The 27,869-nt window shown below is 42.7% G+C and overlaps 2 protein-coding genes across 13 annotated transcripts in view; one reads left to right on the top strand and one right to left on the bottom strand.

The window, feature by feature from the left end:
* Positions 1–1,468: 1,468 nt before the first annotated feature.
* tmem253 (transmembrane protein 253) lies at positions 1,469–6,346 on the top strand. 2 transcript variants are annotated; one of them, XM_015964668.3, is made up of 7 exons: positions 1,469–1,625; positions 1,701–1,853; positions 2,158–2,268; positions 2,347–2,403; positions 2,779–2,889; positions 2,999–3,145; positions 3,686–6,346. In XM_015964668.3, the coding sequence occupies exons 2-7, from the start codon at positions 1,701–1,703 to the stop codon at positions 3,734–3,736; spliced, it is 630 nt and encodes a 209-aa protein (XP_015820154.3). In that variant the 5' UTR covers positions 1,469–1,625; the 3' UTR covers positions 3,737–6,346. The 2 variants fall into 2 exon arrangements, with proteins under 2 accessions (XP_015820154.3, XP_015820153.3); XM_015964667.3 differs by having other exon boundaries at positions 2,140–2,268.
* A 2,262-nt stretch (positions 6,347–8,608) lies between these two features.
* Positions 8,609–27,869, bottom strand: part of frmd4a (FERM domain containing 4A) — a 123,511-nt gene continuing 104,250 nt past the window's right edge. For 6 of the 11 annotated variants that reach the window (XM_054733628.2, XM_054733629.2, XM_054733627.2 and 3 more), the window contains exons 9-24: positions 27,711–27,776; positions 27,576–27,633; positions 27,374–27,460; positions 22,777–22,852; positions 21,975–22,117; positions 21,739–21,880; positions 18,595–18,728; positions 18,387–18,509; positions 15,316–15,547; positions 15,187–15,243; positions 14,854–15,091; positions 14,622–14,780; positions 13,648–13,971; positions 12,984–13,561; positions 12,763–12,865; positions 8,609–11,790 (exon numbers count right to left, since the gene is read on the bottom strand). In XM_054733628.2, the coding sequence (XP_054589603.1) occupies positions 11,688–11,790; positions 12,763–12,865; positions 12,984–13,561; positions 13,648–13,971; positions 14,622–14,780; positions 14,854–15,091; positions 15,187–15,243; positions 15,316–15,547; positions 18,387–18,509; positions 18,595–18,728; positions 21,739–21,880; positions 21,975–22,117; positions 22,777–22,852; positions 27,374–27,460; positions 27,576–27,633; positions 27,711–27,776 (2,623 nt within the window). In that variant the 3' untranslated portion in view covers positions 8,609–11,687. Of the gene's footprint in view, positions 11,791–12,364; positions 12,425–12,758; positions 12,866–12,983; positions 13,562–13,647; positions 13,972–14,621; positions 14,781–14,853; positions 15,092–15,186; positions 15,548–18,386; positions 18,510–18,594; positions 18,729–21,738; positions 21,881–21,974; positions 22,118–22,775; positions 22,853–27,373; positions 27,461–27,575; positions 27,634–27,710; positions 27,777–27,869 lie in introns of those variants that run through there. The other 5 variants (XM_054733622.2, XM_015964657.3, XM_054733621.2 and 2 more) reach the window with 5 other exon arrangements.

The following is a 27,869-nucleotide window of genomic DNA, read 5'->3' as shown; positions in this document are numbered from 1 at the left end:
CTGTGCATTTTCTCGTATTTGTTTTGCAAAAGCACTTCCTTTCATTTCTCCATCTCACCCAGGTACCTCAATTTCTGCTTCTGTGAAATTCTGCTTCCTTGATCTATGGTCGCCATCGTCATTGGCGGAGCGCTGCAACAGCCGGCTTATGTATATGCATGAGATCGACAAGGCACTTTGCATTGACTATTTATGGCAGTAAGTGGGTGTGGTGAGGGCGGGATGTGACTAAAATGCAGCTGACAAACATTCGCATTAGTCTCTGATTTATGAAGCGGAGATTGCGTGCAGCTGTGCGTACTCCATGTTTGATAGATCACAAACCTACTTGGCGTAAGTACATTTTGTTGCTGAGCTTACGTAGGTTTTAGTAAGGATTCTACACAATGTTTGATAAATGAGACCCCTGGTCCTGTTTTAATGTAGGACTGCGATCTGAACCAGGTCACCGTCTTCAAGCCTTCCACTCTGATGCTTTTCCATACAGCCCTACATGTACTGTTAAAATGTGAAGAAGGAGGTAACATAAGAAACATGACAGTGGATTTAAAAATGGGTTTAATTGTTATAAAAGGTTCTAAAACAAGTGCAAACAGATGGTGAGCATTATTAAAATACAAAACAGAAAATTCTCAAACAGGTTAACAATTAAAAGACAACAATTAAAACACCTGGTTAAAACTTTGTTATAAGTTTTACCGAAACTGAACGCGTTTTGAAATCCACAAAGTTGATAAAAGTCTTAAAACCAGAACAGAGTTAACCTTTAAAATCCTAAAACCAGAGATCATTAAGATGATTAGTCAGTCAACTATGTTGACATCAACAAAAGATCCCTTTGGATCAACTCAGAGTTCTACCATTTTCTTTTTAGTAAAAACTCATCAACTCAGAGTTAAAACTTTTAAAGTCAAAACTCATCAATTCAATCAATCAAAGCTTTATTTATAAAGCGCCTTCCGCAACCCTGTCAGGAAGCCCAAGGCGCTGAACATGGTACTGTAGAAAGCTTTGGAGACTCTGTGGTGGATTCTCTCATCTCCATCACCTCCTTAGACTGAGATGGGGAGCAGGGATTTCAGAACATGGCATGTTTCTGCAGGCTGGCACAGAGTAAGATGATGATGGTGACAAATCAGAATGGGTCTGACATCACACATTTATAGGTGTTCTAAAATGGAGTCTGTTGAAAGATGTAGCTTAAAAATAAAATAATGTTTTCTGACTGTTTTCATCAAGTTTTCTCAGATGTTTTTCATTCGGTGTGGATCAACAATCATTGGATTAAGGAGAGAAAGTGCCCTCATGTGTAACTTTAAATAGAAATGATGCTTTTATGTTAGAATGCAGCTCACAGGATTTAAAACAGAAACCAGCTCCGTGATGCCTCAGCAGCTCCTCCCTGCACACCGATAAAAACTTGACTCACAGCCAATGATCTCCTCGTTCTAGAGTGAACTTTGAACCATTCATTACCGTCCAACTCAGATGAACTTTGACCCTGCTGCTCTGTGGCACTGTGGCAGCTCATGGACATGATACACACTAGAATGTCTCCTACGTTTTTTTAATTTGACACAAAAGCCTGCAGATGAGTTAAACAACATTCACAGCATCAGGGAAAGGTGCGTAGAGACAATTTAGGAGTGAAATTTCTGTTTCTGATATGTGTTTTATTCTTTCTTTCTTTTACTCAACAGATGAGGCAGAACATGTTCCAAGAGGGGCTGTACCAAGTGTTTTTTAAAGAGACACATCCACCCAGACAGGGCACCATTAACGGGGAGCTAAACAACGCCAGGATTCATCGTTGGTTTGGGACTGTGGTCAACACAAGACTTTTGGTCACCGGGGTGAGTCACTGCTTTGATTCTGGTTTTCTTTGACTTATTGTCTCATCCAGTGGTTCTCAATCTGGGGTCCCCACAAGTTCATCTGTGCTGAGCTTGAGAGGTTACAAAGATTGTAAAAATTGCATTTATAAAATCCCAATAACACACCCATTAGTAGAGACAAAATTCTATAAGAGTGTATGTGAGTAAGAGTTGGGGTTGGGGGGGTTGGATTGTCTTGGATACAAACAGGGAGGTCTTCGTGGAAAAAGGTTGGGAACCATTGATCTAATCTGTAGAGTTTCAGCTTTTGGGTTTCCGTCAGGTGGTTCAGGTCTTCGGTGCCTTGGCTTGTATACTCACAACAGTCAGTCATGCATGTGTGAGTTACGACTGTTCTGTCTCCATGATAACTCCAGTTTGGTCAAGCTTGTTTGTAAGTCTGCTTCACACTTTGTTTAATTTTACAGCGAGAAAAGAAAATTCAGCATCGTAACTGTTGGTATTGTTTCAGTATCTGGCTGCTGGGTGTCTGGCAATGGAGGTTCAGAGGAAAGCAAATAAATTAAGGGTAAATATAATAACATACATACACATTAAGGTTTGTTTATTGGCTGCTCATACTGAGTCAGGTTCGGTTGGTTTTTTCCTGGTAAAGGAGGTTTTACCTCTCCACTGCCTCTATGCTCAGTATGGGGGATTGCTGTAAAGTCACGGACACAAGTCAGCGACTCGAAGCAATCTGCTAGGTTCTCTTACATTGGACACTTTTAACTAATTGGCAGGATGAACTGAAGTCAGTGCACTGATAAGTAGGTTCAATTGGAATCTTTACTTTGTAAAGTGCCTTGAGATGACTCTTGTGAACTGGTGCCGTAAAAATAAACTGAATTGAACATTAGGTTTTTATTTATGAGCTCATTTGACATTTCTTACCAACAAACAGATCATCGCTCTGATGGGTCTGAACCTTTTCAGTCTGCTCTTTGGATTTTCTGCTCTTCTAGCAAACAGCCTTGTGCCTGTGACACATGCAGAACCCAGCTCATACCATCAGGTAACATTTAAGCACCAGAAACAGATTCAACCCTTAAACATTTTTATAACTAAAGCTGGAATACTGTTGCACACACAACCTTCTCTTCTCTAACCCTTCCTGGGACCAGCGGGCTGGCTCGTATGTTGCAAAAGTGAGCTCCATCCTGTTCTCTATCCAGTGTTTTTGGAGTACATTCTACATACTTTTCCTGGCATGGAGAGGGTTGCACCGCTACAGTTCTCCTCATATTCAGGCCTACAGCCACATCTCACAGGTAAACTCAGAAAACTGCACAACTGTCCCTATTGCAACTACTGGTGTCCCTCAGGGATGCGTTCTTGCTCCCACCCTGTTCTTTATTTATAAAAACTGTTTAGGACGGTGACTAAATTCAACCAAAAATACATCAGTATGCTGATGACACAAATATGTCTGTAATAGTGCCTTTTCTACATCAGGTAGTAAAGCTTTTATAAGAAGCATTTCAGTCTGTTAGAATTGGATATTTATATAAAATATCTATGATAAATATTTAAGAGCATGGTTTGTTGCATTATGGTAACATTGTCCACCTGATTTTGTTTTCTTATACACTGGGCTCACTTTGAAACAAATGTAGCCTCACACACTCATCACCCTGCACCCTGAGAGAATATTCCTAATTTTCTACTAAATCAGTGAAGAAAACTTACAGTAGTGTATATTTCAAATATTTTTTATGGCACACTAAGAAGTTTAGAGCTGAGAAAGACTACTGGAGTTGGCCGTTGCCAGGCTGCTGGATTTGAAGTGATTTTAATTATTTTCTTTCCAGGATCCCGAGGACACCAACACACTGGTGGAAGAAGAAGTGATGAATCTGTGAAACTCTGACTAGAAAATCTTTGAAATGGAGTTACTGTTGTTGACAAGAACACTTTCAAGGACTGTTTGTGCAATTCTGACGTAACAATAGTGAAATCAGACTACATTACTTTACTTACTACAGCAACAGGTCTCAGGCCTTTAAATGGTTAACTGCGTTTAAATGACTTCTTCCTTTTTACTTGATCGTAATACTTGTCTTGATGATACTGTTAAATGATATTTGTTTGAATGCTGTTTTTCCTGTTTTTCTTTATTCTTCTTTTTCAATCGTCTTCTGCCTAAAAGGAAATGTGCACCCACACATATGGTACATCAATTCAACCTGCTTGGTCCCAGGAGTCTTGTATTAACTTGATATTGTGTTCTGCGTTACCATGGCAACGTGCTTAGCAACAACATTTAACAACATTCTAGACACAACTGTATACTTTAATATAGAAATGTTATTCAAAGTTTAAATGAGTCGTGACATTGCACATAGCTTTATTAGTGCAGACTCCTGTCATCTGTTACCATGGCAACACAAGGAACTACAAATCACTTTAAAGAGCAAGTCACCCCCAAATAAACTGTTTTTTGCTGATAAACTAAATAAACGAGTGTCTAATCGTGCTGCAGACACGTGTCGTCAATAATGTGGCACTTCAGTGCATCTTAGTTAAAATTTAAATATTCTGCCTAAAACTGTCAGTGTTGTGCCGTTGTCAGGTAAAAACTCTGCACTGTATTTTAATTTAAATCTGCCACCGCTATTGGCTAAGAGGTATGCTATGATGTAAACTGGTACATTATGATGTCACAATGCTGTCGTGAGCCTGTGTGTGTGTGTGTGTGTATTTGTTAGCAGCGCCGCCTTCTCGATCTGCCATGCAACAGCATTTGTTGCATTTTTCAAACATGAAGTGAGAGTGGAGTTAGACTCTGGTAGGGGTTGACTTGCTCTTTAACCAAGTCTCATAGGAATGAATATAAAAAGCAGAATATTGAGCCATTAACAGACTCCTGTTTTTGATCTTTTTGAACTGTTTGTACTTAAAACCAGAAATAAGTTCAATTTGATTGACCGTCAGAAGGTGGGAAAGTGCCCCGCTCCCTCCCAGCTCCCTGATTGGTTGAGAGATGTCAATCATCTTCTGGCTAAATGGAATTACACACCTATGCATGTAAGACATCAAATCGATCGACTTGGGCTTAGGAATCCATCCATCTACATATAAATCCATCCATCCATCCATCCATCCATCCATCCATCCATCCATCCATCCATCCATCCATTCATCCATCCAACAATCCATCTGTTATTTCATTAATCCAACCATTCATCCATCCCATATCAAATCTGAACATATGTTAATCTATCAGTTTCAGATATCAGCAAATATTTCTAAATTCACAGTTCAGCCAATTGTAAAAATGTACCCGTTAAACTATTCTCATTCAAATGCCAGCTGTTTAGCATTTCAAATTTCGAGTTTTTAATTAATGTTCAAAGATCAAAGGTTTCTGCTGTTTAGCATTTTTTTTATCCATTCTTCACCTATATTCTGAGCTTTGTTACACTTGTTGGTGATTTTTGCTTCTAGATCTTTAAATTCATTCAGCTCATTTTGACAGTTTAGCTTAGTTTCAGCTTCACTTAAGCAATTCAGCAGCTTCAGCAATCCGTTTCTGAATTCGGCTTATGCTACTCATTTCACAGTTCAACTAAATATAAAAATTAAACTGTTAAACTAGTCCTACTCAAACAACAAGTGTTTAGACATTTTTGCTGTCCAGATTTTTAAATAATGTTCAGATTTCAGTTTTCTGCTGTTCAGGATTGTTTTGTCCGTTCTTCACTTTTTGTGCGTTATTTACATTTTGGTGCTTTTTGCTTCTAAATCTTTCAAAACATTCAGCTCATTTTAACAGTTTAGCTTAGTTTCAGCTTCAGCAATTAGTTTCTGAATTCAGCATATGATGCTAATTTCACAGTTCAGCTAAATGTAAAAATTAAACTGTTAAAATAGTCCTACTGAAATAACAAGTGTTTAGACATTTTAGCTGTCCAATTTTTTTAAACAGTGTTCACAGATTTGAGTTTTCTGCTATTTAGGATTAGTTTTCTTGATTCTTCACTTACTTTTTGTGCTTTTTTGGCTTCTTGGTGCTTTTTGCTTTCATATCTTTCACTACATTCAGCTCATTTGACAGTTTAGCTTAGTTTCAGCTTACTTCAGCTATTCAACAACTTCAGCAATCAGTTACCAAATTTAGCATAAACTGCTAATTTCACAGTTCAGCTAAATGTAAAGATTAAACTGTTAAACTTGGCAAACTGAAATAACAGGTGTTTTTAGCTGTCCAGATTTTTATTTAATGCTCACAGATTTTATTATTATCATTATTATTATTATTATTTTGCTATTTAGCATTATTTTTCTCTATTCTTCACTTACTTTTTGTGCTTTATTTGCTTGTTGGTGCTTTTTGCTTCTACATCTTTCAAGACATTCAGCTCATTTTGACAGTTTTGCTTAATTTCAGCTGTTCAGCAGCTTCAGCTTACAGTTTCAGCTATCCAGCATTCAAACAGCATTCGTGCAATAAATGCAATTTTCTAGTTCTACTTATTTTCCTCAGAATGCTTCTTTTTAAATTAGCATTAAGATGGCTTTTATTTTCTTACCCCCGGATGTTGCTTTTAAAGAACACTAGATGGCAGCAGTGTTACAAATTAGTCATGATGTAGTCCAGATCCCAGTGATTCGATCCCACTGTGCAAAACTAGATTTGGGAATAATTAGCTGAGCATGAGAAATGTGTAATGTGTGACAAACACAGAATGAAAGCTTTATTTCATGACTTTAAACTAATAAGTATTTTTAATTAGTCATTTTTTGTTGCAAAGATCGGTTCAGTCGCATGTCTTGAAAATATTTTTGGTGTGGCCAGGTAGGGGCACAAATTTGGACAAGGGTTACACATGTAAACGGCTCATAACTTAGAAAAAAAATCTATTTGATTAATTATTATTATTGTTTTTTTGTTTTTTTTACCAAATAACAAAGCATTATTCTAACTGGCTCTTAGAAAAGAGAGGAGTGTGCACTTTGGATGAAGTAGATGTCATTTCCAGACTAGCACTTTAGTGGATTTTAAACTTTTTGGTAATTTGTAATTATTTAAATATTTTTTTTCAAGTAACAAAAATAGGTGAGCTTTAAAACCCAATATCAATGAAAAAAAAGCAAAATATCAATAAAAAAACATCGACATCAAGAAATGAGATGTCTGGCCTGGTTTGTTGTGTTGTTTAAATCCAATAATCTCATTATCTCAGTTTTAAAAATGTTTTGGATAGGGATGTCCTGATACCACTTTTTTCATGTCCGATACGATACCAATATCAGTCATATATGATACCAGCACAAATCATACAAACGTTTACCTATTCCATAGTGTGGAATGTACAAAAGGCTTGATCAATGGATATTACTCAAACAGAAAACAAAAGCCAGCAACAGTAAGCATAAAAAACTGACCAATATTTCCTCATGCAATGTTTTGTGATCCTGCTTCAAATGCACGATGAGGTTGGACGTATTCATCTTTTACATTCTGTTCCACCACGCGAAACTTGTGAATGACAAGTGCTGCACTGACTCAGTCTTTTTAAGAAAAGCCACATGGCCGACATTGTTCCTTGCTGCTTTGCTATTACACACTGTTCTGATCACAAGAACTTTGCATGCTGGATCTGGACGCTGCTGGATAGAAATGCTGGAGTGGAATTTAAAGCGGAACATAGGGCTGATATCGGAGATTTCTGATGCAGTCTCATATAATCCGATACAGTGTTTTTGGGTCGATTTTCTAGATCAGTATCCAAATGGGACATCCCTAGTTTTGGAGCATGAACCAAGCTCAGTTTAATGCTGAAAATACTAAAACATTAAAATAAATACATAAAAACTTCCAAATTTCATTGTACATTTGACATTTTATTGTTTATAAGTTTTAGATCTTTATTCTTTTGATTACATGTTCTAGATGTTTTATTGTCTCAATTTATGGGGTGGTCAGCTGTTTTGTGTGTGTGGGTGGGGTGTGTGTGTGTGTTTAAATTTCTCACGAGGAGGTCATGGGGGTGCGTTATAGTGTACTCAACGTAGCCTACTTTTAGAAAAACACCTTATAAACCAGCAATTATTGTTCACACACATTTAACATGTGTACCATGATGGCCTAAATGATTTGGCTGCAGGTAGAGTGAAGGGTGTGGTTAGTTTAAGGATTTCATGCAGAACAAGCGTGCACACACACACACACACACGCGCCAATATGCACTAACAGACTCGTATGTAGAAAAATCAGAGTGCAGCAACTTTCTCACGGCGTGTCTGACTAACAGCTTCCAGCTGTTGCCTGGCTGAGAGAGCAGCTATGGGAACACACGGAGAACAAAGAGGAATACGAGATTAATTCATAAATGTACTTAGAACTGTAATCCTCAGACACTGACTTGATAAACATCACAATAACCAATTCTGCTGTTGCGTTGACGGCTATCTATATGGAATAAAATCCACTCAGAAACGAATTTTATGGAGTCGGTTTAAAGATTTAGCACGATTTATTTTATTTTGTGGTCAGGTGAGTCACAGTTTGTTGTGGGATCTTTATTTCCTTTGACTCAAAAGGAAATCCACTCAGGGGGAAGTGAGTGGAGCCGGGATAAAGACACACGAGTGAGTGTGTTCAGGAGCGGAAGTGAGGGACGACACGTTAGGATTCCATCTGATGAGTTTGACCCTTCATGTGAATGACAAAGCATTCTCAAGCTGCCTAGGAAGTGAGTAAAAGAAGAAAAACACACAAAGGCACCATCTTGAGAACATTCATCAATAATTTATTTTCTTACTCTCAAGAACCACCACGGCTTCTCATCTTGAAAATGCATCATTAATTTCCAACAACACAGTTTTGCAAAATGTAAAGTTACTATACAAATTCTTAATAGAAAAAAGAATAAATTAACTGTGGAATTCAAGATTGTTTTCAATCCACTCCACATTTTTTTTCTACAACGCATTTAATATTTTAGTTACAGCTGGAGGGAACCAAAGTTACATGCTCTACTGTCTGGTTGAGGAGGTGATCTACTATCCGTCCGTTAAAAGAAGCTTCATTTATCCACATCTGGTATTGAATCTATTGGTAAGAATGAAAAAGGTCTAGATTCTACATGATGATGCAGTAACTGGTCATTTCGTAGCACCTGAAAGGGTCGTTGATGGTGGAAAAGGAAAGGAAACAATACTGGTCCGTATAAAATGCAACAATGTTAAAACGATGAATGCAGGTGTTAAAATCTCCACAACAGCCTAACAGTGCTTCTCTGTAAATACAGGAAAAGAATGATATAACAGTTACCTCCCTTATAAAGAAGTCACAAAAAAAGACCTCATGAGTTTGGAGAAGGAAAAGTGTCGTGTAGGACTACAGAGGGATGTCACAGTTGCGCACGATGGGCTTAGAGGTCAGAGATCATAATAAGATCGAGACGGGAGTGATTTCAGTGAGGAAACGCTGGGCACTGTGCCGTCTTTGGAGTCATTTGTCAGAGGATCTGCAAAGCATCCATCAGATTGCGTCGAAAGGAATTTCTATATGATAAACAACCAGCGGTTACTGGTTCCAGTCTTGCATAAGAACTTGTTAAAGCTTACAAATAAAGGATGAAAGACTCAGAAAAGCAAAAATGCAACCAAGACTACACCTTCTTCATGAAAAAATGTCACGTACGGGAAGAAAACGGCATTATGGAGGGCAGGGTGTGATTCATACCATCTTAATCAGGCTGTAAGACCCATTTTTACCCAATTAAAATAAACTGTTAAACAATATAATGCTGTTTTAATGGGACAAATGCAAAATAAAGCAGCTAATTTACATATAAAAAGGTGTGCTTTCTTAACCCTGGTCTGGATTAACAGAAGATTTAATTTTTCTAACCCATTCATGGTTAAATTATCTTTCCTGCTCTGACAGCAATACTTCTAATATCAACCTGACCATGACAAAGAGAAAAAATTATCAGACATTTGATATGAGAAAACAGTAAGTGCAGGTCCAGCCCTCAAATACACTGTAAATGTTGTGCTTTCACACCACAGGATGTTATAAATAAACCCATCTGATGATGGCAACTAAAGCAAACGCGTCTCCTGGCTGCTGTCTCGTAGAATGGCTTTGTACAGTCGGGATTAGGAGCACAAATGCCTGAATTAGGTCAATTACAGTACAAATGCAAAGCACCAAGATGTGTGGGGCTAATCATTTCTGTCACAGCCCCCCTCCCCCCGTCTCGCTCATGAGGTGAGAACACACAGTGCTAGAAAGGGACTGACAGGTCTGGAGCCAAGACTCAGCCTCACACTACATACTCTTCACCACAGTTGCCCAGCGATGGAGCAGCTTTGTCTGCCAACACATTTTACCTGTAATATTTTACTGCCAGGGCTAAAAAAACAATAAAACGTGATGGGATTAATTCAAAATATATATTTTCTTTGTTGAAATCACAGTCTGAAGCAAAATATATCTGACTTTATGTGGTCAGAAAAAACACCCAACGGCCCTGTTTAATCGCTGACGTGGCCAGCAGACAGAGAAATCTCTGCAAGGCTGAAAAAAGAAGCACATATTTATGCCTAATCTGAAAACTCAACACTGACTTCAGCCTGTGATGTTCAAAGGATCCTTCACTGTGGGTGCCACAGAACAGGGAACCTGGGAGATATCTGTTTTAGTTTCACGGTGACCAGTTTGCTGACTTGTACAGTGTTCTTTATTGCTTTAGTCCTCATCTGTAAGCCAGAGAACATTCCAGAGAGCATCCTGGTGCTGCTGCTGCTGAATTCGGCTCAGGAATCATGATGCGACCAGTTAAAAGCATATTATGCAACTTTTTCATATTTTTAAATTGTCTTCTTGAGCCAGTATGTGCTAAAATGACCCTTTACAGGGTTAATGAAATGTTATTCAAACCCCAACTCCCCTCTGTGGGCAGAATATCACACTTGCAACTTCAGAGTGCCGGCCCCTGTTGGACTTAGTAAAGAGGAGCTGACATGCCTGGCACTGGAGTTTGCTTCCAGCACGTTTCCTGCATGTTTTAGATCATGAACACAGCTGATTTGTTTGATTTAGTGATGAATCACTTCTGGAAACACTAAGAGAGGCTGGGGAGACATTTCAGCTGTTAGATTAAGGCGTTAAAAAGACAAACGCACAGCGAGGAGATAAGTTTCACTTTTGGTTTCACTAGGGGACACTAGGGGGTGCTAAAAGTAAGCCTAAACTGCATAGTGTCCCTTTAATCCAGATGTTGACTCAAGAGATGGATTCAATCTCAAATTGTCTCTTTTTTAATTATGATTAAATGAATTAAAAATAAGAATATGAATGTTAAGTATAACATTTTAGACCTAAAGTGAAACTGTTTAAAACCAGTAACTGGAATCCAGCATGAAGTCTCCGGCTGGGTGGCGGTGGATCGGAGCGATAACAGGATGCAATGTGGAACAGATCCTGGACCAGCTGATGTTGGGTTTGCTGACTGGCATGTCTGATTTCTCTTCTGTGCTCATTTGTCACTTGCTCTTGTCCTCTCGGCCCATTGCTTGAGTGCTCCAGACGGTGACTGAAGAAAAGGACTCAGCCGTCCGTCTCAATCTGTCCTGCAAAATCAGCCCTTACCAAAGCCCAGCGAGTGCGTCCCTGTCTGGCTGAGCTGTGATAGACGGTTGGCGTCCACAACGAGGCGGTAACATTTAAGGAGGGTCATGAGTTTTGGTGGGGACTTTGGGGATGAGGTTGTTGGTTGCTGATGGGTCGTCGTGACGAACACAGAGGAGGCGGAAAGGGGAGGAGGATGGGATGTTTCCAGGCCCTGCAGGACGGTCTCAGACCAGCGTCCCAGGCTTGGCCTTGTCTTTCGCGTACCACTGTACATCAGCCAGCTCCGAACACAAGGGGCTGCTAAGAAAACAGCTGTCACCGAAAGACCTGTGGAGGAATGTAGAGCAGCATTTCCATTAATATCCAAAACTTTAAGATACCCAAAACGCTGCTGAGCTTTTATGTTTAGAATGTTCTTTTAAGGTGCTTTGTTAAGTGTTAAACCTGAGGGGCGAAGTGCAGTGAGAACACAGCCGAGCACGTGCAAAGATCAGATGCAACAACAGCCACAGAAGGACACACACACACACATGCTCACACTTTCACCATCAGCCACCTCTTTCTACTGATTATTCTAGTGCAGCGGTTCCCAAACGTCCAGCTTTAGACTCACACCAGATGATACAGACATGCTTGAAAAGCTAAATAATTCAACCATGCTACAAACAGTTTTGCAATTTTATTTCGATTTTTGGAAATCCTCTCCAGACCCTCTTTGTAGCTCTTCGTGACCCTCGAAGGGGTCTCAACCTCAACTTTGGGAACCACTGTTCTAGTGTACACACACTAATCTGATGTTAATTTAATAATAGATGCATAACAATTAAATTTAAACTTTATTTCCTCCAAACTTCTCATTAAGCTGTCGTGTCTTTTTTTTCTACAACGCTACTGAAGGTACCTCTATGCATCAGAGCTGGGCTGACAGACGTCCTCAGCATGAGAGCTGTCTCCTGTGTCTCTAAACCAGGAGAGAGGACACACACAGATGGAAAGGAGGGTTAGTAAAGACAGGAGAGAAACGACAATTATTAAGAGATAAGACATTTGATTGGAAGAAAAAAAGGGGGTCCACAGATGGATGAGATAAGATGAAAAGAGAAATATGAGTAAAATATCAAGAACACGCACAGGGAATGCCAAAATCATGTCAACAAAGAGCGGATGGGTTTGGTGATGAAAGACAGTGTTAGACTAATCAAAGCTTGTGGCGAAAGTGAGTTTTGAACAAAGATGTAGAAGCTGATGAGCAAAGATAGAGCCTTATGGTTTCCTGCTGCTGCTGTTTGTGTTTCTTACCCGCTCTTCCAGTTGAGGATGTGCTGGGGGCTGCAGGGAGGTGTGGGCGTGGCCAGGTGCTCGCTGGAGGGCGTCAGACTTCTCTGGCTGTGAGGGGACGCAGCTGAGGGGAGAGGTGAGCGTTAGCTAAAGGCAAAATCATACCAGAGGTGCCTCACACGCGGAGTTAGCGATCTGACCTCGGTGTGACGAGTCTGTAAGACGGAATAAACGAGGCGTACCTGGTGAGCCCTTGGCGAGTGTCCCTACTCTGCTCCCTCGTCCGTGTCCCAGAGTGCCTTGCTGTGACCCAGTCTCAGAAGATGTAGATCCTGAATTTGAGTGACTCCTCTCCTTGATGCTCCCCGAAGATCTCTGGTACCAACACCGCAGCTCTTCAGACACCGCTGCCCTCCCCCCACCTCCGCCACCATCCCTCCCCAACGATGGAGTCCGTACTATCTGAGACCGCGACGGCGTGAGCCGGCCACTTCCCTCTCCTCCCTCCTCTCCACCCCAGGCCTCCTTGTAGAGTCCCCCGGCCGTGTAGGAGCTGGAGGTCTTGAACTGGGCCTTAACACTGTAGTGGCCCTCCTGGTCGCTCTCCAGGCTGCGCACGACCACAGCGTTGGTGCTGCCTTCAACATACAGAGGGTATTCTTTGATGCGGTACTGGGAGGAGGGCTGGCTCTGACTGTGTAGGTAGACTCCGTGGTGACCGCCTCCCATCCCACCTCCACCTGAGCCTCCAACAGAGCCATTTTTAGCTGCCAGGTTTGGCATGGAGCCGGAGTTGGAGGAACCCAAGTTGCCTGCAGATCTGTGGAGAATAATTAAAATATAAGCCTCCAACTCACTGCAACCCTTTAGCTTTTAGCAGATATAAGTAAAATGCCAAGTGCTCACCTGTGCCTTTGCCGCTGCCTCTGCCTTGCTTTAGAGGGCGAGTCCTCTCCCAGAGTGGAGTAGTTGGGGTTGCTGCCGGGGGGTCCGCCGGGTGGGCAGTAATGCTCCGAGCTGCTTTGGCTGGTGCAGGATGAACAATCATCCAGAGGATCGGAGCCGTTGAAGCCTTGACCCGGGCCGAGGAAGAAGTCCGGACTGCCCAGAGTGTGCGGGTGTGCGTCGGGATCAGACGCCAGCAGTTTGCCCTGAGACTCAAGGCTGGAGCTGCGGTTCCTAAAGTGCTGAGAGAGGCTGTGCAGACGTGTGGGACTGATGTCCACCGACCTGTGGTGTGATGGATGAAAAATGAAAAGAAAAAAAAATTCAGTTCACAGACTCTTCTCTCTTACATGTAGCCGAGTGAACTAGACCCAATTCTTGATTTGCAAATTTTGTTCTAGGGACGCTCCATTGGAACCTCCGCAGCCCCTAGCAGCAATCTGGCTGACCAATCACAGCTCTCTATAGGGGTTTCAAACCGACTGAGCACTGAGATTGGTCCTCAGTGGTTGGCCAATCACAGCACTATTTTGGTTTTGTGGGCCAATCAGGGCCCTCTATTTGTCTGGTGGGCGGGATGATGCGAGGGAGTAGAACAAGATGCCGACAGCATGGCTTTTACATCAATTTTGGACTATTAGGACTTGGGCTTTATTTGAATCAGGAGCAAATAGATTTATTGAAGTTCTTTTTCTTTTTTTAAAAAGGAAGTATTTTCACCTTCTTCAACAGCGGACCGCCTCGTCTACTGACATCTGTTGCAGTGAGTAAGTCACGTTGGTCATTGTCCAGTAGCATGTGGAGATCGTTTGAAAGACAACGGTAGAACCCGCCCCACGACCGAGAACCGTCAATGGAGCATTGCCAGACTACGCCAGGCTACCTTTAATGTACTCTCTTTTAGAAATGATCAGTAAATGAGATTCTTGCCCGACCTGGTGGAATGTACGTAGTGCGGCGTTCTTGTTCTCAGGTCAGGAGTCGACGGCACGCTGGACTGAGCATTCCAGTGAGGCGTGTTCCTGTTGGGACTGCTCTGAAGAGAGTTACTACCCCCTGCTTCAGCACTGCCAGAACTTGGAAAACGCCTGTGACTGATGGAGACATATTCATCAGAATCGCTTGTTTACTAAAGTGTGTACTCGACGCACTTCAGCCTGACTCTACCTGGAGTGAGACGAGCGTTTCTTCACTTTTTCGTACGGCTCATCTAGCGACGACTCGCTCCACATTTTGGGTTTGATGGGAGACTTATCGTAGTCGGAGCGTGAGTTGTGCATGTGTCGCAGGCCGTCCAGCGACTGAGGGGGAGGAGGCCGGCTGTGAGAGGGCGGGCGTGGGGGAAGGCCCTTATGAGGCGATGCTACAGGAGAGAAGGTCGGGGTGCCTGTAACTTGAGGATCATCTGAAACGAGAAAAGCAGATTTATTTATATGAATGCTAAAAACAACAAAAGCAAAAATTCAAACGGGTTGTTTGATGAAAATGTCAAAGATTTACCATCATCTAAAACCAGTGCATCGGATAATGAGCTGTCCTCAGAGCAAATGTTGGCTTCTGAATGAAAGAAAACAGAAATAAGAATTCCAGCTCGTACAGAATCGTAAAGTGTAAAAAACACAGCGATACCCTCAATGATGAGCGATGCCCTCTGCGTCGGTTTCTTGCCCGAGCGGACCCGATACTCGTTGATAGAGTTCTCAATTTCCTGGAGCTTCTTCAGTGCATTCAGATAAGACGTCTTTCTCTGCTTCTTCAGCTTCTTGCTGCTGACGTGAGGGTCGCTAGCAAGGCGCCTGGCCGCCTCGGTGATCTGGGACTGAATGGCAAACTCTCGCTCTAGACGCTCAAGCTCCTCTTCCTGGCAAACGCACAAATATGAATGCAGACGTTGAGTGGAGTTGTTCCTGGATCTGTTTTTAAAACGCTGAAATCATCGAACAATCCAAAAACAACAAGCTCTGGCTCGCAGACATGAAATCACACTCACTCTCCCATTCCTCGCGTTTTGGTTCGAGACACAGAGAGAAAGACTTTCCAGATAAAACACACTGCGGAAACCATTCATCTGTAGCTGTAGCTGTGTACTTTCTCACCACCGGATAGTCTCTATTTGGAAAATGTCTCCACGTAGTAAAGTTGCAACATGAATCCATCCTGTCCTCCACTACAGCTTCCTGGGGCTTTATTAAGAAAGCACGCAGGTATAACAAACACAAACAGATAATCCTGAGGGAGAACAGCAAAACCTAAATAAATTAGAGCTTACTTGTGAACGGCGATGGGGATAACGACGTTTAAAACAACGACGGTACTAACGGAAGTTAGTTTTGTCAGTAACATGTGATCTAATTGATTACGGTCTTCGTTCGTCATAACGTTGTTTCCGTTCCTGATAAGAAAATGTGTGTGTTATTATATTTCAGCAGTGAGGAGTGCTGAAGCTGTCATCAGCTGATCAGGAGCTAAAGGGGTCGGATGCGTACATCCAAGTGTATCAGGGCCAGTGAGGAACGAGGGAGACGTAATCAGGCTGCATAACTGCAGATTTGCTGCTGCAGGTGTGAATCTGCCGGTCTGCAGCCATACCCTTCCTGACATGACCACGGTAAGGAGGGTCCCCTCACCTGTTCACCACTCAGACATCAGATCATTAAGCCCTCGTCACAATCTTCTATCTTCCTAGATAACTGGAAGAACAGTCAGTGTTCCTGATCATTTCTTTAGTCCTGCTGTAACTCTGATTGCATCAGCCTCAGACGTCATGGTTGCTCATGTGTTACTAGAAGTAGCTGTGTGTCTTTACCACCCAGCTTCAGCTCTTCCACATTTGGATCTGACCCAAGCTAGTAAGATTAAGTCTTCATCAGACCTGTTCTACTGTCCTTTTATAAGGATTTTTATTTACAGATATGCTTTTACTAGATGGGCTACACAGTGGTGCAGTGGTTAGAGCTGTTGCCTTGCAGCAAGAAGGTCCTGGGTTCACTTCCTGGCCTGGGATCTTTCTGCATGGAGTTTGCATGTTCTCCCTGTGCATGCGTGGGTTCTCTCCGGGCGCTCCGGCTTCTTCCCACAGTCCAAAAACATGACTGTTAGGTTAATTGGTTTGTCCAAATTGTCCTTAGGTGTGAGTGTGTGTTTGTGTGTGTGTGTGTGTGTGTGTGTGTGTGCGTGATTGTTTGTCTTGTGTGTCTCTGTATTGCCCTGCGATGGACTGGCACTTTAATAATAATAATAATAATAATGCATTGAACTTATATAGCGCTTTTCTAGACACCCAAAGACGCTTTCACACACTCTCACATTCACACACTGCTAGTGATGGTAAGCTACTATGTAGCCACAGCCGCCCTGGGGAGGTCTGACAGAGGCGAGGCTGCCATTTGGCGCCGTCGGCCCCTCTGACCACCACTAACACAGGCTAGTTGGGTGAAGTGTCTTGCCCAAGGACACAACAGCACAACAACCTGGCGGGAGTTGGAATCGAACCCATGACCCTCCGATCCTGAGGCAACCCGCTCTACCACCTGAGCTACTGCTGCCCCAAGATAGGCACCAGCCCCCCCGCGACCCTACATGGATCAGCGGGTTCAGAGAATGGATGGATGTTGCTAGATTACGAGTAACAGAAATGCTGATAAAACACCCAATAATACAAACAAGTGAAACTGGAAAAACATGAGAATATGGTGCAAAAGTCCATTTATTTCAGTAATTCAGCTTAGAGAGACCCTCTAAAGGCTCAGAAACCCTTTGCAGGTGTTTTCTATTATCATTTATAAATTTAATTTGACTGGGGTCCTGTTTCATATCACAGTGACATTTGAATATTTTAGATCTGTCATGTTTCCTGTTTGTAATTCCCCCTGTATGATGCCCATTCATTTCAGTTATTCATTTTTGAAATTCAACAATTGGACACCCAATTATTATGTTCAAGCATATTTAATCATTTATATTTTAGTATTGTAGTAATTTATAGTGGAAGAGGAGATCCCATTTTTCTTGAATATTTTTATTAAAAAGTAATACAATATTTTTTTTTCCTGGTAATTAGTTACTTTGATAATCTTGTAACTCAGAAACAAACTCAGTTACTACATTTTCCTGTTTAAGCTGCTTTGTTTAAAGTAAGAAGCATCTTTCTGCTAGCACGGCAGTTTCTGAGATATTCTGCTTTTGGATTATTTTCAGAACACACTCATACACACACGCACGCACGCAAACACGCACACACACACACACACACACACGCACACAAACACGCACACACACACGCACGCGCGCGCGCACACACACACACACACACACACACACACACACACACACGCACACACACGCACACACGCACACACACGCACACACACACACACTCAGGAGCAACAATCCTACTATCACCACTTCCTGAGGTGAAAATACCACCAGACTATATTTAGAAGCTCTGCTCTGCTGGAAAATCTTCTTGTGGTACAAAAAGACAGCATGAAGAGAAGGAGTGGAGTTTCTTTTAGACAAAATGTCTTGAAAAGAGTTTTATTTATAGCTTTCTTAGTTTCCTTTCTTAGCGAATGAGTATTTTTATCAGTTTTCTTAACTTTGTTGGTCTTGTAAATTAACATCACTTGTTTTTTTATTTGGCTTGTGTGGATACATCTGAGCGTGTAATTCAGTGTTCGTGCGGAGAAACGGGTTTTTACCTCCCCCTTAGGAGCAATTTTTTGCTCATCCAGTTTGAAGGCGGTGCCAATCTTCCGCCTCACTGTGGGTGGCTCTTCTCCCGGATCCAGAGGATATTCCTTTGGAAGCTTTCCAGTTAGTTCCTGGAGGGAGAAGGGCAATTATATTAGAAAAAAGTAGGCAGATGGGGTCAAAATATTTGCCAATATATTAAAAGTTCTTTCTTACCGCCTCCCTAATGCAGATGCTCTTGAGTTCCTCTAATCTCTGTCTCAGCGTCTCCTCCAGAGCTTCCTGCCTGGCCCTCAGTGCTGCCAACATGTCCTTCTTAGCTGTTTGGGAGCTGTCTGATTCCTGAGAGCCTGCAGGGTGAAGACAACACATCATGTAAGGCCAGGAGTCGAGTCGGGAGCCGGCTGTGAGGCTGATTGGGTCAGGGAAGGGACGAGCTGTGTGTGCACCTGCTGGTTCGGCAGGATGTTTACAGGGAAGCGAGTGGAAGGTTTCGATAAGGGAACTGAGTTTTAGTGCCGCGTTTGTGCGAGCGTGTGAGTGTTTGGAGAAAAGGGCAGTTTAGGACAAAGTCAGTGACGCACGATTCCAAGACCCTGAGAAGGTGCCAGGCTTGTTGTGCCGTATGGCTCGATTAGGACAATGCAGACACACACACACACACACACACACACACACACACACACACACACACACACACACACACACACACACACACACACACACACACACACACACACACACACACACACAGAAGACTACCAGAAAGTGAGAGGAAACAAAGACGCTAATCTGACTGGGATAAGCACCAAACAAATTAAAATGAAGCAAAAAAAAAAAGAAAAAAAGAAATGTTTTGCTGCATTTTGGTCAAACTTTACTTTGAGCTAAATATAGTTATCTGATCTGACTTCAAATAGAAACACAGCAACATTCTCCTACTAAGACATGCAGCTGATGCAGAAAAAGCAGGGTTCTCGAGGGCCGCTATCCAACATGTTTTAGTTGTTTCTCTGCTCATGCACACCTGACTTTAATCAGCAGGTGATCAACAGACTGAACAGTCGATTCAACCATTAACTTAAGTGTGTTGGAGCAGGAAAACAACAAAAACATGCAGGACAGCGGTCCCCGAGGCCCCTGAGTAAAAGGAAACACCCTCCAAACAGCCGACACAGCTGTCATAAAAAGTTCTATTTCTTCAACATTTCATTTCAATAATTAACCAAAATGGAACAACTGTAGCTAAAATCGCCTCATCAAACCAGTCTTTGAAAGACTGCTTCAGTTTTTTGATAAATTCATTGCTCCTGAGCGATCCAGTGGCTTTGCTCCAGCCACGGCAACACCAGGGATTTATTTTAGCTGTTGTTGCTGCAGGTCTAATAAATATAAAAGGAAGAATTTGTGGTTTTAATCATGGAGGCCTGTGACTGAAATGAACCCAAATCATCAGCCCTCCACTCCCATGCCACTTGGACATCCAAACCTGTGAAGACCTGTGTTAAAACAAGGCTGCATGATTTCATGACAACATGCAACTGAAGTGTCATTTTTATAAATTTATCATATATTTTTGTGATATCAACATTTTTCATGCACTAGCAATGTGTATTTAGTGGAATAATGTCCATCTGATTAGCAAGCAGCAAGCCTTTTAAAATCCAACTAACTCGGTGTTTGGTAAACAAACAAAAGAAAAGGTGACAGAAATGAAAAATGCAACAAAATGTGACATGCCCTTTTTATGTTTATCTGAGTTTTTATCTTCATTATTCTTTCAGCTTGTAACTATTCGACGTTGTTGTTACACACTGACACAGAAAGCATTCAGATATAAAGAAGATGTGGATGTGGTTTTCGTCCTGGCCGTGGAACACTGGACCATCTCTATACCCGCAGGGAGTCCTGGAGGGCGCGTGGGAGTTCGCCCAACCAATTCATGAGTGTTTTTGGATTTGGAGAAGGCGTTCCAAGGCTGCCCTTTGTCACAGATTCTGTTCATAACTTTTATGAACAGGATTTCTAGGAGCAGCCAAGGTGTCGAGGGTATCTGGAGGGAATCGGGTCTCTGCTTTTTGCAGATGATGTGGTCCTGTTGGCTTCATCAGAACGTGACCTACAGCTTTCGCTGGAGCGGATCGCAGCCGAGTGTGAACCAGCTGGGATGAGAATCAGCTCCTCTAAATCAGAGACCATGGTCTTGAGTCGGAAAAGGGTAGAATGCCTTCTCCGGGTCGGGGATGGGGTCCTGCCCCGAGTGCAGGAGTTTAAGTATCTCGGGTTCTTGTTCACGAGTGAGGGAAATACTGACAGGTGGATTGGTGCTGCTTCTACAGTGTTGTAGTGAAGAGAGCTGTGCCAGAAGGAGAAGCTCTCGATTTACAGTTGATCTATGCTCCTACCCTCACATACGGTCACGAGCTTTGGGAAGTGACTCAAAGTGACAAAATTAGTTTTCCCACAAGGGGTCTGGGCTCTCCTTTAGAGATAGGGTGAGAAACTCGGTCATCCGGGAGGGGCTTGGAGTAGAGCCACTGCTCCTCCACCTTAAGGGGAGTCAGTTGAGGTGGCTCGGGCATCTAGTTAGGATGTCTCCTGGATGCCTCCCTGATGAGCTTTTCTGAGCCAGGAGGAGACCTAATGTAAGACCCCGGACACGCTGGAGGGACTGTGCCTCTTGGGAACGCCTTGGGATTCCCCTGGAGGCACTGGCCGAAGGAGCTGGGGAGAGGGAAGTCTGGGCCTCTCTGCTTAGGCTGCTGCCCCGCGACCTGACTCCGGATAAACGGAGGAAAATGGATGGATGGATATTTTCCTTCTACCACATCAGTGTACTGTTACACAACAGGAGTAGCCAATTGTTTTTTTCTCTCCATTGAATCTAAATGTCTTTCTAGACCTAAAAAGGTCTCCCCCCCCCCCCTTTCAGTTCTTATTTTGGTCTGCATTTAAAATGTTCCTGTCACACTCACTGCTTGTTCAACACAGATAAGCATTGTTTTAAAGGCGATGGTGAAATCTGCACACCCACAGCTGCCCTTTCATTCCCCAGCCCACTAAATCTAGAGGAGACGGGGGCCTCCGGCAGATGGATCCATGTGACACAGAGGGTGGGAGCGGTGGTCTGTACACACTGACTGGCTTTGGGTGGGGTGTGTATGAGTGTACAGTGTGTGTGTGTGTGTGTGTGAGAACATTCAACACAGAGTGAGTGATGTCTTTCCTGCTGCAGCTGTTTCTGTCTCTTCAGAAGCCCTCTTTGCCAACACACACATATAGAAGTCACATACAGACCTTTCTTCCTCAGTTTGTTAAGATATTTATTCAATTTTTTATTTCTCACACACTCACACTGACCTGAGGACAGTAGGCTCCCACTGCTGCCACTGATAATCTTCCCCTTGCTGCCCATGTTGGCCAGTTTGGACGTCTTCAACGTTCCCGTTTCTGTGAGATCGATCGCAATCTCACTCAAACTCCTCGCTGCGTGGATTTTTGACTGAAAGATAACAAGTTTGTCAAGCACATCCAACCTGTTTCGGCCGGTTTAAATACAGCATTTACACATTTTAGTCATCCTAGTAAACACTGACTTTGCTCTGCTTGCGATCCAGGTAGAACTGATGCTGGCTGATTGCCATGGCCCAGATGGACTTGATGAGGGCGGGACAGGCGTACCAGGTGTGCACAGCGATGCCGCTGTGGCCAAACGTCCTTCTCGTTACCGACGCCCTACAGTAGGAGCGGACACAAGGCCTCCTTATATACACCGAAGACAAAACACTTCCCTCGATTCCGATAGCTACTACTGAGAATACATGATGATAGATTCTTGTTTTAGCAAAGCCACGTGCAATTATATACCCATCCTTTAAAAAAAACACGTGTAGCAGTGCAGTCCCTCTAATGACAGCTTCCTTTAAAGAAAACACCACTGCTCCCAGTTTCACCCCGTCTGTCTGTAGAATAACACTCCATAAATATATAGTCATGTTAAATAAACACTAGAGGTCACTTCCTCAGCAAAACGGCTATCACACAGCCATCTATCCTTCTCCACTAATCTATCAAGGGTGAATGAGTGTGTGTGTTAGTGCTTTAGACTATTAATCTGAGCGAGACTCCACTGTGACATCCCCAATGTCCGGCTGCGTTGCCAAGACAAATTTTACAACCTAAACCAAATTAGATTGCAGGTTCTCTCTTCCAGCTCAACAGAGAACAAATGCTGAATTTTAAAATATTCCTGTCTAGCAGAGAGGTCATATGGAGTGTAGAAGACACTGGATCTTGTCTCTAATTGAAGGAAACTGACAATAAATGATATAAAGCAGCAGTTTTTAATTAAAAACGCAGAAATGGACTTTTAACTTAAGTTTGTGATATAAATTTACCTCCTAGGGTCATGAACTTCCACTGAAAACTTCTTCTCTCTGAAGTAAAGGTTCTCCAGCTGACGCCATTGAAACACCTGAAATTTAAGAGAAACAGACGGCCGTCAGGACCGCTCCAAGGGAAAATGTGCTTCTCGTTAACTGCACAACGCCTGATCTCCTTCCAGAATGCTGCGATTTGTTTGACACGAGTAGGCAACAGAACTTCAGGAACAAGAACAAGAGATTGTTGCTAGGAATCCCCCCACCTCCCACCCCTCCAAAAAAGAGACCTAATCTGGAGGTCTGTGGTCAGGTCCAAGCCAAGTGGTCTTTTCACAGTGAATCCCACGACTGGATGACCTCACTTTGGAAAAAGACAGTGAGGGTGGAAGAAGGCTTGAGTTTTTGTTCCACCTTTCTCTCTCTCTCTCTTCCGTCTCCTTCATGAACCATCAGCTTCTCTGTGAAATAAAGCCGCAGCCAGCTGGGCGAGAAAGTTTCCCTGAAGACGCGCTCCACTGCCGGTGTGTGTTCATTCCTCCCAGGCGCAAAGGGAACACGGAGGGTTGAGGTGGTGTGTGTTCACCATCTGGACGCATGTGGATGTGCAGAGAAAAATAAGCGTGTAAAGTTCGGTCTCCTTCTCTCCTGGAGCTTTGGCTGGGAGGATTTTGCAGAGAGGGGGAGTTTATCCCCTCCTTGTGACCCCTCCTCCCTTCCTCAGGGACTGTGTGTTCTCCTCCAGGCTGTAGCCAGGAGGTGTGTGTGGAACAACGGTTTGGTGGAGTGTGTGTGGGCTGGTTAAAGTGGGAGTGAGGCTGTCTGTAGCTTTGTTAGTCAGCTTCTTTGCACACAAACACAAACATTCACAAAATCTTGTTAGTCAGCTTCTTTGCACACAAACATTCACAAAATCATTGAAAGTGGAACGAGGGCTATTTTGGAGCACAGGGTGGCCTGCTTCTGTCATGTGCAAACCTTAAGAGATGCAGCAAACTGGACAAAGGCTCCTGAACGACTACATAAAACAATAAAAAGAAGGATGGGACGAGGGAAAAAGGAGCACAAGAACAAATAGAAACAGGATTTGAGTGCGAAAGCACGAGCTCGAGGGGGAAAAGGTCAGCTGCCTTATCAAAACTCGTGCCGTACCGTAAACTTTCAATGGAGTGTGAAGCGCTAATGTAGCATGGTGCTAAATTTAGCAGGTGGGGGCAGTTTTCTGAGGGACTGTTTGAGCGTGTGTGGGTGCGTTGGTTACTTTGGTGTAGCGTTCTCCCGGGAGGTTACGTGAAGAATGGAGCTCAGGTCCGTATGGCTATGGAGACGTATTATTCTTTTCTGATTTTGATCCTGGGGCCTCTGAGACAATTGTTCCATCTATGGGCGGCATTCTTGTGCACAATACTACATCCACCAGTTGTCAAATGTTTTTATATGAGCAGCAAAATGCATGTGGGATGCTATATTTACAAGAAACTCTCTCATGACCTCCCGACAGTGCTGGTAGTTTAATCAGTCAGTGAGGAAGTCTGTTAACTCTGTAGTCTCTGCCTAAAGGAGGCGTGGGACACTAACGAGGCATTAGAACAGTGTGTTGTTTCCTAGTAAACCTCAGCATGTGTGTACTGTAGATGTACCTGCATGTGGTAACCAGAGGGGACTCATTTAACATCCCTACATAAATGTGGTCTGCGTTTAATCAACTCTTGTAAAATGCAAACAGATTAAAACCACAACCTCCTTCGTTCTAATGTTAGTCACATTTCACCCATTCCTCTTAGCCGCGCTAGCAACAAAAACCTCACAAAACAATGTGTTTTTAGTCAAAATGACTTTTATTTGCCACAAAAATAATGTAATGTTTCATTTAGGCTTAAAAAACAACTATAAAATATTTGATTATATGGGCATACTGCTAGCCTGGCAAGCCACTGGATATATGTGAAAATACACTCACCGGCCACTTTATTGGGTACATATGTTCTATGCATACATATGTTCTAATGCTCATTACTAATCAGCCAATTACATGGTGGCAACTCAATGCATTTAGGCATGCTGAGATGGTCAAGACGATCCACTGCAGTTCAAACTGAGCTTCAGAATGGGGAAGAAAGGTGATTTAAGTGACTTTGAATGTGGCGTGGTTGTTGGATTCAGACGGGTTTGTCTGAGTATTTCAGAAACTGCTGATCTTCTGGGATTGTCACGCACAACCATCTCTGGGGTTTATAGAAAATGGTCCGAAAAAGGTAAAACTTCCAGTGAGAAGCTGTTCTGTGGATGAAAATGCCTTGTTGATGCCAGAAGTCAGAGGAGAATGGCCAGACTGGTTTGAGCTGATAGAAAGGCAACAGCAACTCAAATAACCACTCGTTATGCTGAAGAGCATCTCTGAACGCACAACATGTGGAACCTTGAGGCAGATGGGCTACAGCAGCAGAAGACCACACTGCTGCTGCTGGTGGTATAATGGTGTGGGGGACATTTTCTTGGCCCACTTTGGGCCCTTTAGTACTAATTGATCATGGTTGCAACACCACAGCCTACTTGTGTATTGTTGGTGACCATGCCCATCCCTTAATGACCACAGTGTATCCATCTTCTGATGACTACTTCCAGTAGGATAATGCACCATGTCATAAAACTCATAAACCATGTCAGACTGGTTTCTTGAGCATGACAATGAGTTCACTGAACTCAAATTACCTCCACAGCCACCTGATCTCAATCCAATAGAGCACCTTTGGGATGTGGTGGAACGGGAGATTCATGGATGTGTAGCAGACAAATCAGCAGCAACTGCTGATGCTGTCAAGTCAATGTGGACCAAAATCTCTGAGGGATGTTTCCAGTACCTTGTTGAATTTATGCCACAAAGGATTAATGCAGTTCTGAAGGCAAAGGGGGATCCAACCCAGTACTAGCAATGTGTACCCAATAAAGTGGCCAGTGTATAGTCCGGCCACAGCCCATTGGTGACTCTTAAGTTGTGGCACGGGATCTTTGGTTGTATTTCAAGCTTTCTCTGCGTGCTATTGGACAACAGACAACATTACATCTTCACCACTATAGATAGCAGTCAATGAGGCGGTCCACCATACTGTCAAAGAAGACGCAAACACATCCTTTTTCTAAACAAACTTAAGTACCTCTATCTGCTCTTGACTCAAAGAAAAGCCCACGTCTAAATAGTCCAAAGACATTTGAGACATTTTGGAAATGCCATTATCAGTCATTATCAGTGAGCTTTAGCCTTCTAAACACAGACGACTGAAGAAGGTATCAAGGATGTCTGACCCTTTTGTGTGATTAATGGCGGTCTGACTCCACCTTCCTGAGTCAGAGTGTGAAACATTTTAACAGAAAGGAGGAAAAGGTTACACTCTGAGTCAGAGGGTATTGTTACTGGACCAGGCAGCAGGCAAAAAAAAAAAAATCCCCAAATTTGCACTTCCTGTCGCTTAAATACTGACGAAACTTTAGATCTTAAGAGGATCTATTCCAGCGACCTACCTTGAATTGTGCTCCGAAGAAAGAATCACCCTCCACCCTTCATTCTCTCTGTCTGACTGACGTATAAACCTGAGCTCAGCTTTTTATTCTGATAAAAGCTACAAACTTCAGTTAGTTCTATTATTAATAGTCCCAGGCTTTATTTCACATTTATTTACTGGTCCTGATTGTGTGTGTGTGTGTGTGTGTGTGTGTGTGTGTGTGTGTTGCTCTGACAACCGGACACTACTCGATACGTCATATTACATAGAAATACCAATAACTAACTCCATCTATGTTTGCTTCTAAAATAATCACACTCTTTTCTGCAGCATCTAATCTTTACATGAACAGTTTAATATGAATAAAAAATAAAAATAAAAAACTTGAGTTTGTGACATAGACATAGTTTGGCTTTGTGTGTTTTGGTGGTATTGCATCTGTGAGCTGGACTTAACAAAAGTCAATTGCAGCCTCAAGATTTGGGGAACTTTAATGAGACAACGACGGACGATTTAGTGGTGAGAGTCATTTAGTCAGAAATGCACAAACCAAGATGCATGCACACTCACGAAGCCTGAGTGGCAAACAGGAAAGCCTTTAGCAGACAGGAAGCATCCATCAGGATGGTGATTTCAGTGTTCGGTTCACTTCCTGTGTGCGTACACGTGCAACAGAATCAGTGTTGGCATGAGCAAGTGTCTTGTCTGTAGGTATGTAAGAATGCTGTGAGCACCCTTCACTTCCCATGATATGAGGCTGGCTGCAAGACATCTGAGTCAAAAAGAGGACCGGGGGTCAGAGGGAAGGAAACACTGGTGGTCACTTTATCCAGACCATCAGTGGCAGGGAGAAACATCATGTAGGCAGAAATATTTTCAGAATAACATAAAAAATGTAAGTAATAAAGATCTCCAGAAAGTTTTTACTGTAAAACACAACATTCAGACTAACTGAATAGAAAAACAGACAGCAGAGACTACAAAAACATGAATTAAAGGACTAGAATTCCTTGAAGGAACAAGATCTGCCTGTTGCCTTGTATCGCAAGATCTTGCTTGATGTGCTAACACCTGGAGTATGCGATGGGAAGAGAAACAAAGAAAACATCAACTGACCTTTCTGGGTTTTACTTTGTCCTGGTAATCATACTGAAAGATGCCTTTATAGCTCAGACCCAACCACCACGGGATCCCCTGCTTGTCCTACAAAACACGACAGCATTCCCAAACGTGTGCTTTCAGAGTCCAGAATGAAGAAAAATGTCTGTAGTGCATGTGTGAGCAAAGAAAGAGCAAAAGCAGAGTAGTAAAACCGTACCTTTACAGCATAGTAATGCACTCCATATGTGGGCAGAGACTCTACAATGCTCATATAACTGTAAGGAGCAGAAATACACACATTTAAAACTCACACTGAAAAAAAGATAACCAGATACACAAAAAACACACTTACTTTATGATAGCCTGCCCTCTGGACTGCCCACTGAGCTTCTTGAAATGCTCTATGACTCGCTCTTCACTGCAAAACAGAACAAAAGGAGAAGAAAATGGGAGCTTATTATGAAGAGAGACTTCAGGTGAGCCTGCATAGAGAATGAATGATCCGCTCCTT

The sequence above is a fragment of the Nothobranchius furzeri genome, chromosome 4, assembly GCF_043380555.1.
Source record: "Nothobranchius furzeri strain GRZ-AD chromosome 4, NfurGRZ-RIMD1, whole genome shotgun sequence".
In the NCBI taxonomy this organism is placed as follows: domain Eukaryota; kingdom Metazoa; phylum Chordata; class Actinopteri; order Cyprinodontiformes; family Nothobranchiidae; genus Nothobranchius; species Nothobranchius furzeri.
Note: the sequence above shows the minus strand (reverse complement) of the source record. Positions and strands in the feature narration are given on the sequence as shown.